Genomic DNA, 22,688 nt, shown 5'->3' with positions numbered 1-22,688 from the left:
AATAGCGCCAGCAATATGTTGTCAGAGCTAGAGTTGGAAACCCTACAGCGTCCGGGGTACAATATGGCATAGGCTCCAGCATCCTTTGTGTTTAGGAACAGTTTCTAACCAGAAGTTGTTAGCTAGTATATCATCATGGCGACTAGTCCAAATAATTGTACGTTGATGGATTTTTTTTAGATTTTTGATATAGCAAATCCTTCACTTAGGGATTGAAAGAATCCCGTATAACACGTCTATTATTTTAGACTACATGACGACGGGCTCCAGTCCACTTTTGTGAGACTAAGTTTTTGTGTGTGGTGGGGGTATCTGTAAATAGCTTTTACGAATGATTCGAGATCTAAGTATTTATCTAACTTCGCGAGAATATAAGTTTTGAAGAGAAGATGAAGATATATAGTATAACCCAGTAAGTAAAACCAAACCCGTTTCTGTACATATCCGTTTTGTTTCGTTTTCGGTCACATGACCTTAAAATGGCGGCGACCATGAGAAAGTTAATCTGTCAAGTCGCAACAAACAATTTTCGGCTATTTCCGTTATATGCATCAAGTTGTAAGCATCACCGTCTTATTCTAAGAAAGAGATATAAAGAAAATGAATTTTTGTCCAGCATTTCATTTAACAATTCTGGATATGACAATTGTAGAAGAGTTTTGTCGACTGCAACTGAAAGATCGAACAGACGGTGCTGGAAATGTAACTCGTCAACCGATGAAGAAAAGGAACTTTATTTTTGTCGCTGCGGAGTAGTTCAGTCAGTTCCTTCAGATTTGACTTACTTTAAAGCGTTGAATGTCCCAGAAAACTTCGACATTGATACAACCTCACTTTCACAGTATTACAAAGATCTGCAGAAAGAATTGCATCCAGACAAGTACACACAAAAGTCAAAGGTAGGCCAAATGAATCCAGTAAGCAGGTGTGTGTTAAATTGAAATAAGCACATTAAGATCCACAAAGTATCTGATACTGATTGCCAAAAAGATGTGATATGGTGCACTAAAAGTCCACAATTCCTGCATCTGTTTCAAATCTTACCTTTGAAGTAAGCATTTGTAATGGGGTTTGGATTTTTTTTTAAATGCTATACATATTCCAGTAGGTCAGGTTTCCGCCAGGCCTTTATTGCTTGTCGGGCTGGACATGCCTTCTAGTTGCAAGGCTAATTACCAACATGTATTATTGCACCAAATCTGAGCGACGAGCCTTATCAAAACAGAAATCAATTTTGACAATACACAGCTTAGGCTTTGGTAATAGATGACCGAAAGCCAAAAGGCATTTCGGCAGTATACTCGCATGCCAAGTTATTGAATAGTTGGCTGATCGCCTGAACGAGTATCCGGAGTATTTCGCTTGACGCATCATTCAATAGCGTTGCTCTCCCCTAATCCTCCTATAAAAAATTGGCATTAGGTGTGAAATACAAGAGATCTTTTCAATCAACAACATTTTTGGCTTAGATTTCAAATTAGACAATGATGTCTTAATTGATGGGGGTACTCTATTTGGTGTGGTCTCATTTTGTTAATTGATCGAGGGTCCCTTAACAAGTTTTCTTTTGTTTACCAATAAGCACATTAGAATTGAGTATCAGAAATCAAGACTGCCAATTCAGGTTGAAGTTTCAATTCGAAATACAAAAAGTTGTGTAAATTTGTGAAGGAAATAGTAAAACTGTTCTAAATGTTAATATATTTGTACTGTACAATAACACATGTATCCGATACTCTATAACTCTCGACATATTCATATAAAGCATTGTATAACATATGTCTCTCCCGTTTTATTTGCTTTGTACCTCTCTTTGAATGTTAACTTTTTACAACAGCCTCGTTGTTATTATGTATTTCTTTTTCACATGCTCATGCTGTCATGTTACATGAACTGAGTTGTTTGAAATAAAACTTGGAAACTTGGAATTCAGTGTGCGAAATTAACCTTTTTTACCTGGTAGCCAATGGGGCTACAGACTTTGAGATTTCTGTAGCCCAAGCCAGATTTCCATAGCCCACCGGTAAACAGAAAAACGCATCTTGAGTACCTTATATGGTTAAAACAAGGAATGATACGACCACTGTACAATATCTTATTATATTTTGTATAAAATGCAAGTATGGTGGTTGTGTGGTCCTGTGTTGCCAGGGGGCAGGGGGGCTGGTGGTGGTTTGATTGGGGGGGGGGGGGGGGGGGGCTGGTTCTGTCAAGGCAGTTGGATTGTTGATGAAGGGGGAGGATGGAAGTCTTGTCAACATGTGCTGCTGGTGGCATTAGTGACAGGATTTTACGGCTGTCAGACTTTTCAACCCCAAGACTTTTCAACCCCTTTGTCATTTGTGAAATCAAAGACTTTTCAACCCCTTTGTCATTTCAACCCCTAAAAGTGCTAAGACTTTTCAACCCCACCTTAAACAAAGACTTTTCAACCCCTAATAAACGAAGACTTTTCAACCCCTTAATTTCTCACCTTTTTAAGAAAATAGCTACAACAGTAAACAATTTATTTTGAAATTTCTTTTAAAAATCAAGAATATATTAAGACTAAAAATATAACAAACAAAAAATATGTAATACATACAAAATATACATACTTAAAACACATGATAATACAATAATTCATTAAATATTTACATTGAAATAAGTAAAAAAAATGCTCGACTGTCCATTTAGCTATTTATCTTCCTTATCTCCCTAAGGAAATCCTCACACAATATATTATGTGCATGGTACTGCTCCATCAATTAATTGAAACAGCATTTGTTTTTCTTTTAGTTTTCTTAAACACTTTTTTTAAAACATTTTGTCATCAATAAAAAAGACAATAAAATGAATTGAACTTTAAATAAAATTCTTCATAATATTTCAAAATATCATGATTTAGCAGACAATGTTTATGAAATACAAAATTGTCTTTTCATATATGCAATTAAAGAATGGAATGAAGGTCGCACATTCATTAATGGGCAACATGTGTGACATGGTCATAAATTCCTAAGGGATTAAGGGGCTTCATAACACCTTTAATTGAGGTTATAGTAACTTGAAAGTGACAGTTAATTAAGGTTCTAATATCATGGCCATCATTCCAAACTATGGCCAGCTTGATACATTTTGAGTATAATTTTCAGGATTTAAAATCAAACAAAAAATATATTTTATTTATTTATACCCGCAAACTCTGAATTTTTAGATAATACATTATCAAGAATAAAAATCAAACTGTACTGAAATAGCAATATGGTACTACAAAAAAACTTTCCACTGTTGACCTTTTTTAAAAGCAATGAAAGTTTTATAAATGTTCAAGTTCAGGTTTTTATTGGCATTCTTCAGGCACAAAAAAGGAGAATGTTCCGTAAATTCTTCTTTGCATTCATTTTCTTTTGCAATTATTCAAATTTGTTATTTAAAGAACACAATTATGGTAATAACATTGTACATAATATATGTGAATTCGCTGAGATATGTAATATCCTTCAGAATAATACAACAATTGCATGTTCGGAGTAACCAGGCACCAAAATCTTACTTTACCGTACCATTGTTAATGTTCGGAATATTATTTTGAAAAAACCTAACCATCAAGTGCTTAGTAAATCAAGGCAAAGCCTTTGTAAATTTCATCCAATACTTTGGAGAAAATTGTAACAAATAAGCCAAACAAATCTCTAATTGTATTTCAATTACAATTGGTTAAGTTTCTTGCAAAAACAATGAAAAAGACAACGCCTGGCTGACAAAAATAATAGGGGTTGAAAAGTCTTTGATATAGGGGTTGAAAAGTCTTCAATATGGCTATCAAAATATTTCAACTAGGGGTTAAAAAGTCTTTGATTTAGGGGTTGAAAAGTCCAAACAGGTAGGGGTTGAAAAGTCTTTAAAATAGGGGTTGAAAAGTCTAAGGGTTGAAAAAGTCTTCGTTTTGAGAAGTCGGTTTAAAAGCGCTTGTTGCTTATGTTATATTGTTATTTCTGACTTGCCGACTTAAAATAAAATTTATCTTATCTTATCTTATCTTAAGGGGTTGAAAAGTCCTGCTCCCGATTTTACAAACACCTATTTCATAATTTTCGGTGACTAAATAATCCAAGTTTATTTAAAAAAACACACAACAAAAACAACATCCAAACTTTAATATCTCACTAAAACAAAAAAGAAGTATTGACAGTCCGAAATATGATTTCCGTCAAAATAATTATTTTCAAGCAGTATATAGCGTATAATTGCTTGACAAGGGAGATTACTGCAACAGAAAATATCCATAACAATGAGAGATTATCCGGAAGTCGGTCAACGGTGTCGAGGTAAACATTTACCCGACAATTTTTTTTTAACCAACAAGCCCGATGATTTCATCGCCAGTCGGGCTACCTTAAAGGATTTTTTCGTAGTCTGGGTCAATTTTTCGTCGCCACGGGCGATCGGGCTACCGTTAATTTCGCACACTGCAATTATAAATTTTCATGAAAAACAAATCATTTTGTATACAAATTTTAACACGTCTAAACGCAAACTCCTCATGCCTTATATGAGCCTGGCGATTTCATCGTTTTTCAAGCGGTCGCGGACCTATGTGTTTTTGTTATTTAATACATTTTAATCTTGCATGTTAACATTTGTTATAATAAATAAAGACCAATATAGAAGTGAAAAGAAAATTGCGCTTACATATATATTAATTTTGTCTTTGTTTGCAACTACATATTCATGCTCAGCAGGTGACGTCAGGCAATGTGAAGGTAAAGCTTGCGGTATTGTCGCCTTAATATATTTGAATCAAGAGGTCTGTTTTCCTACTTGATAGTCTCCTGATCTGAATGAATGAGTGTTCGATATATTCCTTTATTGCATTTAATAATTAATTGAGTATGATCGCTTTATTCACATGATCCCTGCTTTTTATGTACAATGACATCAGACTCTATGGAGTCCGCGTTTTACACATTTCAGTTGGTACATCACTGGTGTCAATAAAATATAATTTGTCACCACTATGTAAAATTGTTCATGAAATTGTTTATTAAAAAAACTTCAAGGCAAACAAAAACATATGAAATATTTTTTTTATATAATTGGACTACAAGACAGAATACTTTAGATTAGAATGCAGGGATGGGACATCCCTCCAAAAACCCACCCCATTATTCATTCCTGACAACCCTTCAGGAAATCCTGGTGGTGTGAAAGAAATTTTAGGGAAATGAGCAAACAAGTGGTATCATTGATATGATTGAAGTAATATTAGGTTTTAACTGCCATATATGTTATACATGTGTGTATGTTTTTATAATCTCAGTATGGGTTTTAAACAAAACAACAGAAATATTTGACAGTCTTGAGCATTTAATTCTATGAAGGCAGAAGATAAAATGAAAGTAATAGATCAATTATCTATGACTTATTCTGTTGTTGCACGAGCGTAGCTGGATTTGGAATGGGGGGGGGGGTATAACAGCATCCAAATCTTAGGCTCGTCTGTTGTGACAACACAGTGACGGTTTACACACGATACACATGTTGTTTTTTCAACAATCGACCATCATTTACTTCAATTCCATATGAAACTGGGCAAGTTTCAGTAATGACTGTCCGCTGTGTCCATGACTTTAAAACACTTTCCAACTCAAACACATTTTCTCCTGTTAGAAAGATTCTGTCTTTTGCATGTGCATCGCGAAAGGTTTTCATTTTTGCTTGTTTATTTTGAACTTTTTCAGTGAAATTTTGTATCACTAAATCTGACCTAAACCTTCCATAAAGCCGGAGACACCAATTGTGTTTGTTTTTGCAGAATAGGCCCATGCTCGATGCCATGCGTGGTAACTCTTAACTCAAATGTGCGTTATGCCATTCTTTTCCTTGAACTCGCCAAATTTAAAACTAGCGAATGCATTGCCATTGTCTGTGACCAGTTGCTGGCATAGTACATGTAGCAAATATCCTAATGTAGCAATAGTTCAATTGTCACTGCTGACGTCACTTTATACGTATCAAATACTTTGATCCACTTTGCACGAGAATTGATTAAGGCCAAAAACATTTCCACATGTATGGACCTGGTCCCCGTCCAGATGCCATGCTTCCCTTTCACAAGTAACGCATGTAATGGTGTCAAAATCGTTGATATATTCTGGAGAAACATATGATAAAAGTTAATAATACCCAAATACCGCGGTAGCTGTATATTGCTGCAAGGAGCTCTTATTTCCTGTATAGTCTTCACCTATGCTGGTATTGGTGCAACTCCCTTTTCCGTGAGCTTGGGTCTCAGATGGATAACCTCGTTGGCTAAGAAGACACACTTGTTTCGGATCAGCCTAACACCATGCCTCTTAGCTAAAGAACTTCAGCGAACACGTTATATATTACCTTTTTGGATGTGTTTAATGCGTTGTAAACATCAAAAAAATAAATATCAACATTAAAGTTATGGAAGTCAGAACTACATGCCTCTAACCTTTCTAGCACACATTCCAGATTTTGCAAATATACTTGCGTGTACGTCCTGTGACTATTTAAAATGTCGTCCTCCCTGTAGCATTTCTTTCATGGTACGTTGAAACATTCCTGGACTAGACTTGACAAAATTTGGCATTCCAGTACGCTTGTGACATGTCCATTTTTTGGGAACTCTTTCCCGACCCTTAGCTTAACATACAAGTATGTAATTTTGGGATTGTTGTCCAACTTTGAACACGGTTTCATTGTCACTCTATAATCACCACATATCCTGATTGAATTATCACCTTTGACAATCGGTAGAGTCCATTCCGAAAACTCTACAGCGGTTATTTTCCTTCGTTTTGTAAACTTCCAATTTCTAAATCTATCTCAATGCATTCTTTAATAGCATACGGTACTGGAGGTGATTAAAAGTACTTTGGTTTGGCACACACGTCACTGTAGATTTATGCCTTCACGCCAGTTATTTTATCTTAATCCTTCATTGAACACGCTTCGTGTATGCTCAAAATCACATTCACAATATTTTCATATGTTGCCCAACTGACTCAAAGAACATTTCTCACCAGTTAAAGCTTTATATTTTTTTTCATCGAGTTTCTTCGAAGGAAATGGCCCATCATTATTCACCACAATGATCGACAATACAACGTTCCTGTCCTCGTATTCCACGCTGGTGTTGCATTTCCCAAGGACTGTTAAATACTCTCCAGAGTATGTTTTCAGCTTTGCCTTAGTTTTCCCAAGAGATGAAGATTTTTTAACCTTTCCCAGGTCTTCCGATTAAGTATCGTTGCTGAAGCACCGGAGTCCAGGAGTCCAGCTGAATATTATCTTTATATTGATCGGATTAGTCTCTTTAATTTTGACTTGCTGAATGTTTTGTGGAGAGCCTCCGTTAAAGGAAGTTTGAAAGTATATTATTCTTTAAAAATTTGCCATAACTTCCAAATTAGTAATTTGAAGTACAAAAACGCCACTAATTTTATAAATATGCGCATATTTCCTTTTTAAGAAGGGCTCATTGTTTTGTGACTATGTTCCGGCGTAAGTTATATACATAACAGTTATATATACGTGCGCCAGAATATTCTTACGGGGTGTGTAAACAACGAAGTGTACTTGAAATGCTAGCTATCTCAAAATGTGCGCAAGTATGATTCGGGAGGAAAGCTCCTGGCGCCACAGTTTGCTCAATATTGAAACGAAATCGTTGCTAATTATAACCTGCAGTAAGTGTTCTTACACGGTACCACATTCTCCGATTTTCTAAGTGTGTCCATTGATAATAATCGAATAAAATATAAATCATACTGACGTGTGCAGAAGTAAACACAAGGCATAGCTGCACTACGGAAGTGACGACAACTCGTATTCTTTGCCAGGGTTCCCCCTGGGTTCTAAAAAGTTGTCGCCACTTTATCGCGGAGGGTTAAGGGGGCCGCGATAGGCCCCCTTACGGGTCCAGGGCAGCGCCCTTGTGGGGGCCAAGGGGGCGATGCCCCCTGAACCTCATGGGGTTTAAGAATTTTAAGAGCCTTAAATTGCATTTAATTAGCACATTGTCGTGCAAAAACATAACATTTTGTTGTACATGAAGCACAAGATATTAATAGCAAATTGTTATTCTGTTGACAAAATTCATTGTATATGGACTAGTATATAAATAAAAAAATATTGCAAAAAATGTGACATAAACATCAGTATGTTGATTTCAGTCTAATGCCTGCATACAATAAAAGAATACATTTGTGAAATTATGAGATAAATTTAAAATAAATGGAAACTCAAAGAAATATACATTGTCAAACTAGGGCCATAACTTTCCTAATAGAAATTTGTCTACCTACTCTTTACTCCAGTCAACATATTAGAAGCCTTATCAAATGGGGTTTAATCCTATTTATTTGATTTCTGTTAATCTTTTTGACACTTTTTGAACTCTTAGAATGCTGCATTTATAGCAATTACAAATTGCGACAAAACCGAAAGCAAGTCTATTTTAGCGCGTAAACGTCATTACGAAATTTGCATATCACGTGACTTTCCGACAACATAAAATTCTATGATTTGCATATTTAAAACTAACACGATAATTACGCAACAACAAGGCTGTTGAGCTAAATATTAAAATTGTTTGCTAATAAGAGACATAACAGTTAAAGGATGTTATTGTTTATCCGTGAAAGCAATAAAATTCTGCAATAATTAGCGAGGTGTTGACTGGGCCGTGACTGCTTGCCCTAATTATCGGATTAATTTTTGTTGTCGCACCAGCAGATGCGCTTGATTTATGACAGTGACAGAATCGATTATCATGCAGGCCGCATGGTCACCAATTACGTCATTTTAAGAAAATATTTTAGAAAAAAATCGTTGTCGCCATAAATTCGCCAAATTTGAAAAGTTGTCGCCACTTTTGCGATTTTGTCGCAAATGGCGACAATGGCGATCGCAAGCGGGAACCCTGTTTGCACTACTGATAAGTGGTGGAGCTGGCGTTCAGTAGCCGTGTTGACTTTAAACAGATTGAGTTGGTCAAGGCATTAACATTGGGACTTTTTCAACTAAAAAGGCTCTCAAGCGTATATCATTCTATAAACATAATGAACAACAACTTAATGATGGACGTCTTGTTATGAACAATTCGAGGGGTGAAAGCGAAAAGGTTCTATCTGCTTCTTTATTTAATGTCACTTAGAACCTTTTCGCTTTCACCCCTCGAATTGATAACCTCATCACTTTTAAAGTTGTAAAAGAAAATCAAAAAAGTGACGACAATGAAACACAATTAGAAAAGTTCACCTAACTACGGATTGATACTTATTGAATTGGACGTCGGTAGTTCAAAGCTTGCAGTGACCTTCACACACATTTTGTGGTCAATATTTCAAAGCACTGTCATGCACTTTTCAGCAGGAGTTTGGAACATTCATAGTTCGCATCCGTTTTGCAGCGTGATGTTGACAAGCAATTGTCATGGTGAACTTGAAAATACGCCACAAAATTTATTATGTTTGCTCGAAGTTTTTCAACACTGTTTTCATTATTTTTCATAGTAAATATGTGTTCTTAAAGCAGCGGTTTTGTCCGATTGTTCTTCATGCAAAGTTTGCCGTGGTTTTGTCTGAAGCCAGTAAAAATGGGTTATGCATTTTGGGAAACTGATTTTTTCATGTACCAGGTGTATATAGCATGGTTAGATTTCTTTTTTTCACGCACATATTTTGTAATGTGGCTATTGTTGTCATGGGCAACTGTTCATCTTAAACTTGACGAATGCGCTTTACACATTTGAGCTCATGTCTTTGAGAGCATTGGTCATCATCTTTCTTTGATATTGTTTGTTTGTCCAAAACCTTATGTGTAGCTTTTCCTTTGCAAAGAACATCAATGAAAACTGCATTTTTCCTCCAGAGATAATTATTCCTTAGGCCACTTCATCATCAGGCAAGGCATCACTTGCCACTGCTATTTCCTCTTGTAGTGCTCCCGGGTAACAATATTTTCATTATAAAACAGCCAAACACTGTATTTAACAACTTTAACAACTTTATTCAGTTTTCCTTCGCTTGGGAATAACTTTAGTCGATACATTTTGTTAAATAATTTTGTTTTCTTATTTTCAGTCTTGAAATAAAACTCAAGACGACCCCTTTGTTGAGCTTGCTTCTGCTTCTTGTTTGATTCGTTTCGGGCTTCTTTAGAGCAAACGTTCGAGATTGATGTTTTATTTCATCACGGATGCGTTTTTAACCTTGTTCTAAGGGATTATCCATTGTTTTGCACAAACTATGTATTATTTAATCTTCAATAACAAACTTAATCTGAGCGCAGATTCTGGTGATACTGGGACAGTTGGAAAATTCTCAGTCATAATTGCAAGAATAATAATGCGGGGATGATAGCACATGTCAGACTTGGTGTGGCATTTCTGTATACAAACATTTTGTTGTGGTGAGATACAATCATGGTAGATTTGGGCCGTAAGTTTGGAGGGAAACTTGATTATAAAATAAGCATGGATATTGAAGGCAGTAACATTAAAACATATATTATTCGAATGACTTTTGAGCAGAAATAAATTATAGAAGGAATATTTAATTTCCATGAATGGGATATTAATATACAAATCAATTCTGTGAAGAGTGAAGACAACTTTTTTGGTTTACAAAAAAACAAACAAGGGAATACACATACATTTGTTAACAGTCAAACAAGAAACCAAAACGAAACAACTGAACACACATCAAATTCAATTAAAGACAAGCGAGGCAGAGGGCTGTGAACGTGTTGTTATACACTGTATTGCTTCAAATCCACAATCTTGGCTCTGTGGTGGTAAACCAGGAAACGTCTATACCGAAACATACTGAACAATGATCGACAGAAGGGGACTGTGGTGTCTACCAGCTTATTTGCAAAGGAAATAAAAGGCAATGCACGAAGCGAACAGCCAACGTACTGAAAGAGAAATCATACCTGATTGTGTTCTATACCAAGTTAGAAACCTTTATCCAAACCCTAAAGATGTGCCGTACATGGGGCGTCATTGGTGACTTGTACATAAGCAGATAAAAACAGGCTTTTAGATGTCATAATACATTATGTAATAATGTTTACAGTATACTAAATGGATACGAAACGTGACAAAAATTTATCACAATCCACTGACTTACCTTTCATTTCGAAGATGGAATAAGTTGTTCCAGAAATATTATGGAAGATTTAAAGGGAATATTATAATAAAATAATTTGCAATGGGTATGAATAGACAATAAGAAAATGTGAACATTTGGATAGTCTTATAGAAATAAAAACCCTTAAAGTGCTGTGTTATACAAGTATGTGGACGAGGTAACCGTGATTTTGCAGCTATGTTGCTACAACTAGGAAAACGCTCCTCGTAATAATCTATAATTGTTGTACATGTTTGTATAACCACTACTTTTGTTTACTTTCAGGAGGAGCAGGAGTTGGCGGCGGGCCAGTCATCGTTCATCAATAAGGCGTATGAGGCACTGCTGAAGCCGCTCACCCGGGGGTTCTACCTGCTTGAGTTGCGCGGGGTGCCCCTGGAGGAGGTCGAGGAAGCCGTGAACCCCGCCTTCCTCATGGAGATCATGGAGACGAACGAAGACATCATTGACGTGGCGTCCAACCCGCCCGTCCTTCAGCAGATACAGGAGGCCAACAATGCCAAGATGGACGACTGTGTACAGGTCGTGGCCGAGGCCTTCCGAAACGGCGATTTCGCATTGGCCAAGAACACATTGATAAAGCTCAAATACTTCACAAACATTGATGGCAAGATAAAGGGCATTCAAAGAAACAACATGGACAGCACATGAACATGTTTATTTGTACTTTATTGTTAAGTAGTTCCCTAGTTTTCGCCATATCACGTATTTAACCAAAAATATCAGATCAGCTTTGTTTGCCATACAAGTCCGTCAACACGTTTATTCTCTCAAATAGTTAGGAAGATAATGAAGACAATGCTATGTAGAGGCTCAATGAAATATAGAAAATATATGATGTTAACAAATTACCGTATTAAAAAATCAGATTTATATTAAGTATATAATCGGTATTAGAGATATTTAAGAGTGTTTGTGTTGTGTACGTCTGTTGCAATGTATTTAGATTAATTTAAAGTTACTCGCTCATAGGCCAGTCATTTTAGCTTTAATACCCAGCCAACCTCAAACAAATTCCTTCAGAAAAAAAACGAAAGTGTCATGATGTTAAACAATATGTATAGACATCGTGATAAAAATCCCCATCAAAACTAGTTGCGGAACACGGACATTTCTGAGGTTACATTCTACTATATTAAAATGCAAATAAAACAATATTTTTTTACAATAATTTTACATTTTATTTCTTTTCACCAATTTACTAATTGTAAATACATATTTCATCTACGATTTCAATTACCATTATACTGACTAGGTATATCAGTGCTTAATGAGTGTGATATTACTTCTTTAAATAGAATTAACAATCGTCTACAACACTGAGTTGTAGGGAGAAAACATTCAGTTTCAGTTGACGCATACGTTAAGTGCATTCAACCTTATTACAAGAGTGATATATCTCACTATTCATTTTAATAACGACACAACAAAATAACAGTACACAATGATTTTAAAGCTGAAATTTATGTCAAAAATAGTCAATTTAACTATCAAACAATACACTGAATGTCATTTCTCCACCCATAGATTTTACAATTGTGTTAGAAACAAATAGGTTATCAAAGCTAATATTTCCTTTCCGTTATTAATGAAAAAGCGGCATTATAAACAAGAACCAAATGTATTAAATCATATTCCTGTCAATAGAATGTGAAAAAGGTTACATCACAGCAAATGGTAAGGTTACATTCCACTATGTTACACTATCATAGACATATGTTTAATTGTATTACCATGGACATGTCACGTGATATTATTTGCTTACATTGAATGAAACAACATAGATTTAAATAGTAGCAAAATGAACAAATTTCATTCTTCTTAATGTGGATATCATATAATTATGTTCAATGGGATGCAGCAGTATAAGACCAGTCTAAGATTCAGACATAGATTTTAACTTTTCCAAAATATCAATCTTAAGCAAAAATACATCAGGGCAATAAGAACAAAAGAAAACCTATACATGTATATGTAATTCACATATTTCCATATCACTCAGAAATCGACGGCTTTATGCATTTCCCACGTCTTCGTCGTCTGCAATAGTCCCAGAATTACTCCAGCTGACACCTTTACATTCACCGCAGCCCATTGAGCACATCAACCCGTGCCTCCGACAAGTACAGCGTCTGGTGTCACAGTTTCCTTTGCAGCTACATCGAAAGATTTTCAGCAGTCTTTCTGGTGCCGCAGGTAAATCACATTTCACTGGAACAAATTTGTTGTCTTCGATACCAGCCCCATTCCAATGGTACACCTTCTTTGCCGATCCATACCTGAATCTGTGTGTAAGCTCTAAAACTGTGATATTTTGCAGCTGACTGTGTAGGCGGTAGACTTTGAACGTGTACAACTGAACTACCTGTATTTACTTTCTGCACAAATTTATTATACCTAAGTTTATTCAAATTTTCATTTTGATTACCATTGAAGAGGCACGTTAACATGCGGTTTCCTGCTTCCTCTATTTCCATATGCGATCATTCATTCAGAAATACTTCAGCATTTTCTATGAACGTTTTATCATTTACAGCTTTTTTGAGAACAACTGCTTTCCCAAAGCCATAAATCCGTAAAACAGTATCACAACCACTGAAGCCGTGTATTACTGGAAGAAGTCGGGATGTTTCTTCACCTAATACTTCCTTTGTTGCACTAATATCCCATATTTTCTTCTGTTTTGTTCCTACATCAGATTTGAGATATAAGTTTTTATCGGCTATATTAGCATGGTAACAGAGCAGCACTAATAGGTATGTGTCTTCTCCAATAACCACCGTTTCATATTGTTCGGCAAGTGTGATGGCGGTCTTGACAATAAGGAGGTCGGCATCCCCCTTCTGCGTGATACACGGAAAATCCTTCTGCCGTAAAATTCTGTCCTAGTATATCGATAAAATCCTGTTTGTTTTCTGGATTTGACAGAAATACCTCCTTTTTTGTCTTACATAGCGTATTGGCATTAAAGCAAACTCTTGCACCAATCTGACCTTTAGTTCTTCTATCGTGGGTGGTGTCCTTTGTAGACGGTCCACTTCTGTACCCATCAAAAACCACATGGGCACCCCGGTAATTTTCCCGCACAAACTTTGTGTATCGTTTACATATGGACTTATATGAAGCACCATTTTCCCAAGGCAATCTTTGCAGAAGTGAGCCTCCATCTAAGACTGTAGAAATTCCACTTTGAATGTTGTCTGTGCCACATTTACCCTTATCCCATATGGCATGAGCAAGTTGTGATTTTTGTGCTTCCCTCAGCAGTCCAGATGCATCAAAAAGAGCTGATGGGTATGCACATTTTGGAACCAAGCGTCACTGCCTGGTTAGATCTCTTAAAAGAAAATTCCAAGACGTTCTTGGTTTCCATTTCTCTAAGTACTTTTTCTCCAACAGTTTGTGCGGAATCAACATTCACCTTCACATCCGCGATGCTGCCAGTCTCGATGTTTCTTAATGCATCTTGCTCCACAAACGGATTTCTTTCTTACAGAAAATCAAGGAATATCGAACGATCTTTTATGTCCCTATCAATTCTAGCTTTTGTTGACTCTTTGTGCTGATCGCTTGGTTCGTATTTCTGACCAGTGAAATAGCAATATTTACCTCAGCGCACGCAGGCATAGACAGCAGCCATTGGGCTCTTTGTGATTCCGACATTCCTCTACCCCTAGTCATACCTCCAACGGAATGTACACTGCGCATGAGTACCTGTTCAATAACTAGATCACTTGAAAGGCCTGCCCAAAATCTATCACTGCGTCTAATTACATGATGTCCTTCACAGAAAGCTTTATAAACTTCAGGGTGTGTGGTGCCGAGGGTCATCATCTGTTGAAGGTATACATGACTGGACTTAAGGTAGAAATTGTGTCCGGCAGCTGCAAAATACGGCAACATTCTCTTCAGTGACTGGAGGTGATCCTGCCATTTCCCCGTTCGTTCAGCAGCTATGAAATCCTTAAAGATATTGATCATTTTCATATACTGGAGCAATAACTTTGCTGTCCTATACTTTTGGAGGTTTTGTATAGAAACTTCATATGTCTGTTTGAAGTCTCCAAGAAGCTCATTTTCACAGATGTCCTGCACTGAGATTTTCTTTGACAAGAGATCATCCAGCATAGCTTTCACGTTGTCTCTCGGTGATTTTGTAGGTAATACATCATGACTATCTTGGTCTAAATAGATTTCTTTTCCGATGTTGTTGTTTTCATCTGTATTACCGTCTTCATTTTCTTCGTTCATTTGATTCTTCTGTAACTGAGGAAGTGTCGTTGAAATCAAGAGGTGATCAAGAGCATCACAAACTAAAAAATGTCCGCGTATGGCCCTTCCAACTGCTTTCCCACTCAGCATGTGTCCTACAGTATTTGGTGCATAAACAGTGGCTAGTAGTTCTGCAAGTCCAGAGTTTTCCATTAGTCTTCCTATTGAACCTAAGAAACTCATATCTGCGTGAAAGGCGCCAAGTCTAACCACAGTTTTCTTTATGTCATCATCATGCGTCTCATTTGTAACAATGTTCAAGGCTTTCCAGTACAGTGGCTGATCAAATGTAACTACTGGTGTTACACGCATTGATCTTGTCTGGTTAGCAACAAACTTAAGTGTAGAATATATACAAGAGAGATCACTAGGATTCATGTCAATCATTGGCAGGTGGCAGGAATAACACTTTAGATTGTCCAGGAAAAACACCAGTTTGTACACTCTGCATTACGCCTGACCAACCCGGTGTCCTTGGTCTCAATGGCCTTGCTATCTTCAACAAGAATTCTAATTCTGTATCACTTCTATCTGTATCAGGACATATTTCAGTCAGTGTCTTGATCACCATCATTTCCATAGCGTTGCTACTCTGTTTGTAGAAATGGATGTTTATTTTGCCTATTTTGATGAGGTCATCGCTTGTTGCACGTATTCTTGGAACTACACACACATCATCTCTAGGGGTTACAGTTGCGACAATGCCCATGCCATGAAACGTATTATGACCATCTAGTGTTCCAGTATTGTGATCAACATTATCACCAATGAACTGTACAAACTGATCGTCCTGTCTGTGTATGATATGCTCTTGGGAGATCGCAACACTAGTTTCAAATCTCTGAATCTCTTGATATGATGAACAAAACCCTAGACTATTAAGAGTTTCAATCAAAAACCTTGAACCATACTGATGGTGCAACTGAACTCCCAAACCTAGCTGAAGAGGACAAATAGCACTTCTTGGCAAAGCAGCCTGAACAATAGCTTGTCCTTAAGATGTTATGAGCCTTTCGGAGTTCTTGTTATCAATCAACTGCTTCAAGAAGACCTGTAGACTGTCTGGTACAAATTAACGCTTATGGAAATTGTGGTCTTCAAAGACGATATTTGAGCAAAGATCAACATTTGCTGAAGGGTTCCAGCTTTTGGTATTTTTGTTTTAACACTCCTTATGAGTTGACACACTTTATTTCGTAATTAAAACAAGTGCATTTTACAAACCATGAGCGAGTTACTGAAAGACTGAAACCAGGTTTCCCATAGAGCACATTTAATTTAAGCAGAAACATGATAAGGACTTTAGTCCGTGTTAACAATGAATTGAACAAATAAGATCCGTGATCTTGACATTTTATAGGCGCTTAATAAATTCCATTAATATTTTGTTAATTGAATTTAAAATGTATTGTCACTTATTATGAAATACCGCCATGCACTTAATCAAATTCCATACACCCATTGGCATTTTATCCGATTTATTAGCTGTTAATGGTATTCTTGAATATTAAATCATTTTGTTAACAAAACCACACTACATGAATTGGTTTCAGCCTTACTGCAGTGGTTATATATCTGATTAATTATTTTAAATGGTCTTTTCATCTCTGATAGTTATTTTCTTATTTTATTTTGCCTTCGTCAAAGGGCAAATTCGAAACCAACAATGACATAAAGTATACATTTAATATCCCCGATATCTTTCATTCTTTTAATAGTTTCGCTAAAATTGGCTTATTTCTATTTGAAACAATCCATATTCATTGTTACCAGCAAATTTTCCAGTCGTAGTTTATTTATTTTGCTATTTTTTTTTTCGAACAATACATTTCTTTTTCGAAAAAACCCAACACAGATTCATTTTTAGATGGATTTACTGGCTACAGCGGTATCGTTTTAAAACCCGCAGATAACGCACATTTGTCGCAGATAACGCACATTTGTCGCAGATAACGCACATTTGTCGGTGGTATTAAGTTTTGCTTTTTTGTTTTACCAGCCCCCAATGTATGTGTCGATTTTTTTAGTTTGGTATTGTTAAACAAATCCGATTAAAATTTTGTCTAAAAGATAAAGACAAGACTTTTATTCAAAGTTATTGAATTGATCCCTACTTAATACAGAATAAGGTCCATTACAATGAAAACTATCCACCTTTTATTTTTCATTTGCAACAAACATTGAAGACCATTTGAATAACATTGAGAAAATCGAAAATTTATGCTTCCTTATGTTTCTGAGTGTACATGTATCTGGTGATTAGGACCGAGAGCTTGTCTCTGAGAGTACACGTATCTGGTGGTTAGGACCGAGAGCTTGTCTCTGAGAGTACACGTATCTGGTGGTTAGGACCGAGAGCTTGTCTCTGAGCGTACACGTATCTGGTGGTTAGGACCGAGAGCTCGTCTCTGAGTGTACATGTATCTGGTGGTTAGGACCGAGAGCTTGTCTCTTAGTGTACATGTATCTGGTGGTTAGGACCGAGAGCTTGTCTCTTAGTGTACATGTATCTAGTGGTTAGGACCGAGAGCTTGTCTCTTAGTGTACATGTATCTGGTGGTTAGGACCGAGAGCTTGTCTCTTAGTGTACATGTATCTGGTGGTTAGGACCGAGAGCTTGTCTCTGAGTGTACATGTATCTGGTGGTTAGGACCGAGAGCTTGTCTCTTAGTGTACATGTACCTGGTGGTTAGGACCGAGAGTTTGTCTCTGAGTGTACATGTAACTGGTATCTTGTTTAAACTAGTTCCCAGTAAGAAGAATCAGAAATAGTAAATATCTTCCAGAATATGATTAAGAGATTTAGTAAATTAATATTATATGGAACGCCTTTACTTATAGTAATAGTTCAATGAGGAGCTGTGATATTTCGTCAGCATGTTTCTTTCAAACTATCTTTCATTAACATTATAGCCATATGATGTTCTTACATTATAATACAATTCCCAATTGCAGTTTTCGGTATCCACCGATCGTTTTTTATCATATTAATTTATGATTCTTTCAATAGTGTTTGGATTATACAGATGCATAATGATTTTAAGTGTGTTTTGATATCGATCACACAAAATAACCCAATCGCTAAATATCTGCTGTAATTCTCTTATCTTTATTTGTATTGTTCAATTCTATATCAGAAAGAAATGACATTTTAAACAAAAACATATATGTATACCAAAAACACTTCACGGTTACATGTATAATGAAGCGCTTATAAATTAAAACAACTGCCATCTCGTAGCAAACTAGCAATCAATTTGAAAATCTTATGTACAATACCATTCATGTTCAATGTCTGTTTATGCATATATGTGTTAATATATACCATTTACAAAAACAAAGTGAAAACGGTCTTTATTCCCTTCGATCTTTCGTCAAACTAGCAGTGTTCATGTTTTATACTCTGAATGTTTTGCCATCTAAAACCACACATAAGGAGTTCGACTGTACATAACTATGGTTGATTCCTTGTCAGCTGTCTTCGGTCCCGATTGGCGGAAGTCTGAGGGAGATGCTGCGCGGGGCCGCCGGCTGTTCCAACTCCTCAAGCACTGGCAGCGCTTTGATTGGCGGTAGTTTTAATGGAGATGTAGACCCGGGCGTGGAGGTGTCTTTTTCGGAATTATAAGATGTGTGGGAACTTCGTCCTTCGTCAATTGAAATGAGTTTCTTGAAGGTGTCTGTTGATTTCATGAGGATCTGTGAGGCGATGGAGCGTACGGACTCCCGGGATAAGCTGCGACTGTAACTCTGGGTGCGGCTTCTTGTCGCGTTACGGATCATGCGCGCGTGCATTCTTCGCAGGCGCAGCTCAACTGGGTTACAACTTGGGAGTGTCCTTGCCTGCATATTAAGCACGTTATGACCAAGAGTTTTAACGAGCCAGCCATTTAGTACTTCCTCTTTAACTGGGTCGTTTTCCACATCATGTAGGACTGCCAGCTGCGTCCCTCTCAACTGACCTCTGTAAAACTCTTCAATTGCGTACGAATATCTGAACCCTAGAATTGTTTTTACAGACTTCTGTTCAGACTCCCTTGGTTTCGACGGCGGCGGTGGAGGTGAGTCCAAGAAGAACTCGTCCTTTATCTCTTTAATCTTTGGTTTTGTTTGCATTCTCTTTAGATGTGCCTTTTTCTTTGTTGTTTTCATATCCTTCAACCTTTGATCACTCGCTTGCTTTCTGTCAAGTTTTAATCTCTTTAAATAATTGTTTTCACTATTTCGTACGGTGTTTGTTTTGTTTTTCTCTGCCTCTTCGTTGAGTTTCCTATGCTTATCAATTTCATCACTTTCTACAGGCGGAAATGGCGAAATAGTCTGACTTCGATAACTTTCTGAATTTAGAATGTCTTCATGGTCACTGTGTTCTGAAAACTCTAACTCCGAAGTCGGTAAAGTCATGTTTTCGCTGGTTGTCACAGAACAATCCTCTTCACCGTTTTCTGCGAACAGAGTGCGATACCCGTGTACCAAGAGGGGGTCCTCGCCACATTCATACGGTCGTCGTATGGTACCCGCGTCCCGCTCCTTATAGTGCCGGTCGCTTCTCCACTGTAGCCGCTGGCTCTGGTGAAGTAAAGGCAGGTTCACAACATCCACGGGAAGTCCGATCTCACGCTGTAAATCGTCCAGGTTTTCACTTATATTTGCAGAGTGATTACTCCAGTTTTCAATTGCATCCTTTGAATGTGACACGTACCTTTTGATATTTATGAGACCATCTTGGGTACTTTTATGATTGGTTTTTATATTTTCTAATTCTCTCAAACTTGTATCACTTGCCAATTTCAATGGTTTCCGAATGATGATTGTTGAGCTCATTTTCTTTCTTTGATATTCACCACCGCCTTTTAATTTATGGTACTCTTAATGCTTATTTATTCCCAATAAATAGCACTTCTCTCTCACATCCGCCGACCCGCACACTCTGTATTGTCAAAATTGTACATACAGATTCAACTTTCAATTTCAAAGAAGAAATACGTAATCTGTTTGAATAATGATTTTCAAATAGAACCCAGGCTTCCATTGAACATTAATTATGGCATTTTGCGCTATCCAAGAGAGTTTATTTACTATTATATTTTTATTGCTCTTTTAAACTCCATTCGTTAAAAATTATTGTAAATGGCTATGCAAACAGCGACAGCTCCGCGCTCCAAGTTTCTGTTTATTTTTCTACCATAGACTGCGCTGTTTTGGCACCGTTATTTGATATGGTTTGATGTATTTGATGTCTTATCACATTTCCCCTGAAAAAAGTCATGTTTATAATTTTCATTCTATGTAACGATAAAGAATGTCCATTTGTTGAAATCAATCTTGAACAGCGTAGTTCCCAAAGAATGCCGATTACTAATGAATTTATGTAATTTAACGAAATTGCAGCAATTTAAAATAAAAGAGTAATTGAGCGTTAATGATATTCACGAGCGTTTGATATATTCCATCGCTTTAAAAATTAACCTATAGTTTGATGATTATACAGGTGCTGAAAAACGAGCGTATAGAACCACCGACCTCCAAGGAATGGCTCTTCTTTTCGTAAATAAAATAGAATTATAGGTCTCTCCCATACTTAATGCAAATAACGCAAACAATGTTTATTTAAGTTTATACGATTTTCTCATTGTAATGGAGTTCAAGATGTTTGAAGTATAACACTAACTCAAACAGAAGGTCCATTCCATAACGTGTGTGTCTCTATTGAACTTCAGAGTTAAAATATTTGCATAACCGCTTAACTAAAGACGTCAGTGTTTTAAACATTTACGTTCGTCTTTCACATCGCCTGGCTTCCTCACGATTTAGATAACACAATAGATAAATATTATTTATTCGGAGACGTGAAAGGTATACTACCTTTTGTGCTGTATCCCATATTTGCCATATTATCCACTTATGATTTTTCAAAAAACATCCAAACCGCCGAGCCCACTTTATACCGTCTTGATCAAGTTCGATATTGTGATTGGAAACTCTTAAACGGAGGGAAGTTAACAAATACTTTATTGACAATTTAATCCGATTTCTTTTGACGAAAGTAATGTCCGTTGTAAACAAAGTTGTGTTAAAGATCATCTGTACTTAAAAGTCTAAATGTATAACTTTGTGCATTTCACATAAAATGTAATATTTATTTTTAGGATACTGTTACACTATAATCGCATTCTAACCACGGTTTGACTTTAGTTCCAACGGATGCACAATGCATTTCAGTTTATATTATTTCTAAAAAAAACACTTACTAAACACTAACCAGAATATATGCAGATGTAAAAAGCTACTGTTGTGCTAAAGAAATATACACATTGTATGGTGGCATATAACTGCCGTAGAATAACCTGGTAAACTTCACCGATGTAAACCAATTAATTTTCGCGATAATTATTTAGCTATCTAGTTAATATTCGCGAGGCATTTTCGGTAAGCTAATTGTCATAAGACTGAATTAAAACAGGCTGTGAAAGTGCCTATTACTGCCTCTTGTTACCTTTCCATGTTGTACAAAACTAACTGGTTATCAAGTTACGGTTTGCGAATTCTACTTAATAAGTCACATAACAACTGGTTAACTAGATAATATTCGTGTTACCACTTATCTATAAATGCACTTTTGGATTCTGGCAGCAACTGGTTATATAGTTATGGCGTACGAATTCCACTTATTAAGTAACATAATAACTGATTATCTATTTACGATTCGTGTTGTATTAAAAAATATCAACTTACATTACCTATTCTTACAACTTATCGGTTACAGATTGGGTCATTAAAATGGTTTCGAATTTATTCGAAATGTATAAGAATTGTAAAAAGATATGTAAAAATCACATTTGTCGCGCCTACAGCCTTTCAACGTTTTCAGCGCTTTCATTAAAATAGTTCACATATGGTGCAGTTTTGATGACAAACGGTGTAGCGTTTAACATATGGTGCATTTTACATAATACCATGTTACTCTCACACACCTGACGAACGGGACAGGGAGTTTCCGAGCAGCCCCAAGAAAACAATATTATAAAACATGTTAAACCAAGAGAAACAAAAACTAGACCCGTCGAAATGATATAATTTTAACTGAAGTAAGTGACTTTTCAGTCATTTAGTAAGAGGAAAATGGCCTGTTGTCCGATCGGCATCTGCTGTCCATGTCCGCGCCCTTGTCCGCGTCGTTGTCATCGCGTCGGCGGGGAGCTATTCCATTCATCCCGTCACACAATTTGTATTTTAATAGTCTAATTA

The 22,688-nt window shown here is 36.6% G+C and overlaps 2 protein-coding genes across 4 annotated transcripts; one reads left to right on the top strand and one right to left on the bottom strand.

Moving 5' to 3' along the window:
* Window positions 1-472: 472 nt before the first annotated feature.
* Window positions 473-12,075, top strand: LOC128226854 (iron-sulfur cluster co-chaperone protein HscB-like). 2 transcript variants are annotated; one of them, XM_052936935.1, is made up of 2 exons: window positions 473-899; window positions 11,433-12,075. In XM_052936935.1, the coding sequence occupies exons 1-2, from the start codon at window positions 480-482 to the stop codon at window positions 11,817-11,819; spliced, it is 807 nt and encodes a 268-aa protein (XP_052792895.1). In that variant the 5' UTR covers window positions 473-479; the 3' UTR covers window positions 11,820-12,075. The 2 variants fall into 2 exon arrangements, with proteins under 2 accessions (XP_052792895.1, XP_052792896.1); XM_052936936.1 differs by having other exon boundaries at window positions 484-558.
* Window positions 12,076-18,546: 6,471 nt separating this feature from the next.
* Window positions 18,547-21,397, bottom strand: LOC128228956 (uncharacterized). Of its 2 annotated transcripts, none has more exons than XM_052940543.1 (2): window positions 21,306-21,397; window positions 18,547-20,370 (listed from the first exon to the last, which is right to left on the bottom strand). In XM_052940543.1, the coding sequence occupies exon 2, from the start codon at window positions 20,262-20,264 to the stop codon at window positions 18,912-18,914; it is 1,353 nt and encodes a 450-aa protein (XP_052796503.1). In that variant the 5' UTR covers window positions 20,265-20,370; window positions 21,306-21,397; the 3' UTR covers window positions 18,547-18,911. The 2 variants fall into 2 exon arrangements, with proteins under 2 accessions (XP_052796503.1, XP_052796502.1); XM_052940542.1 differs by having other exon boundaries at window positions 18,547-20,695; window positions 21,306-21,381.
* Window positions 21,398-22,688: the final 1,291 nt, after the last annotated feature.

The sequence above is a fragment of the Mya arenaria genome, chromosome 3, assembly GCF_026914265.1.
Source record: "Mya arenaria isolate MELC-2E11 chromosome 3, ASM2691426v1".
In the NCBI taxonomy this organism is placed as follows: Eukaryota; Metazoa; Mollusca; class Bivalvia; order Myida; family Myidae; genus Mya; species Mya arenaria.
Note: the sequence above shows the minus strand (reverse complement) of the source record. Positions and strands in the feature narration are given on the sequence as shown.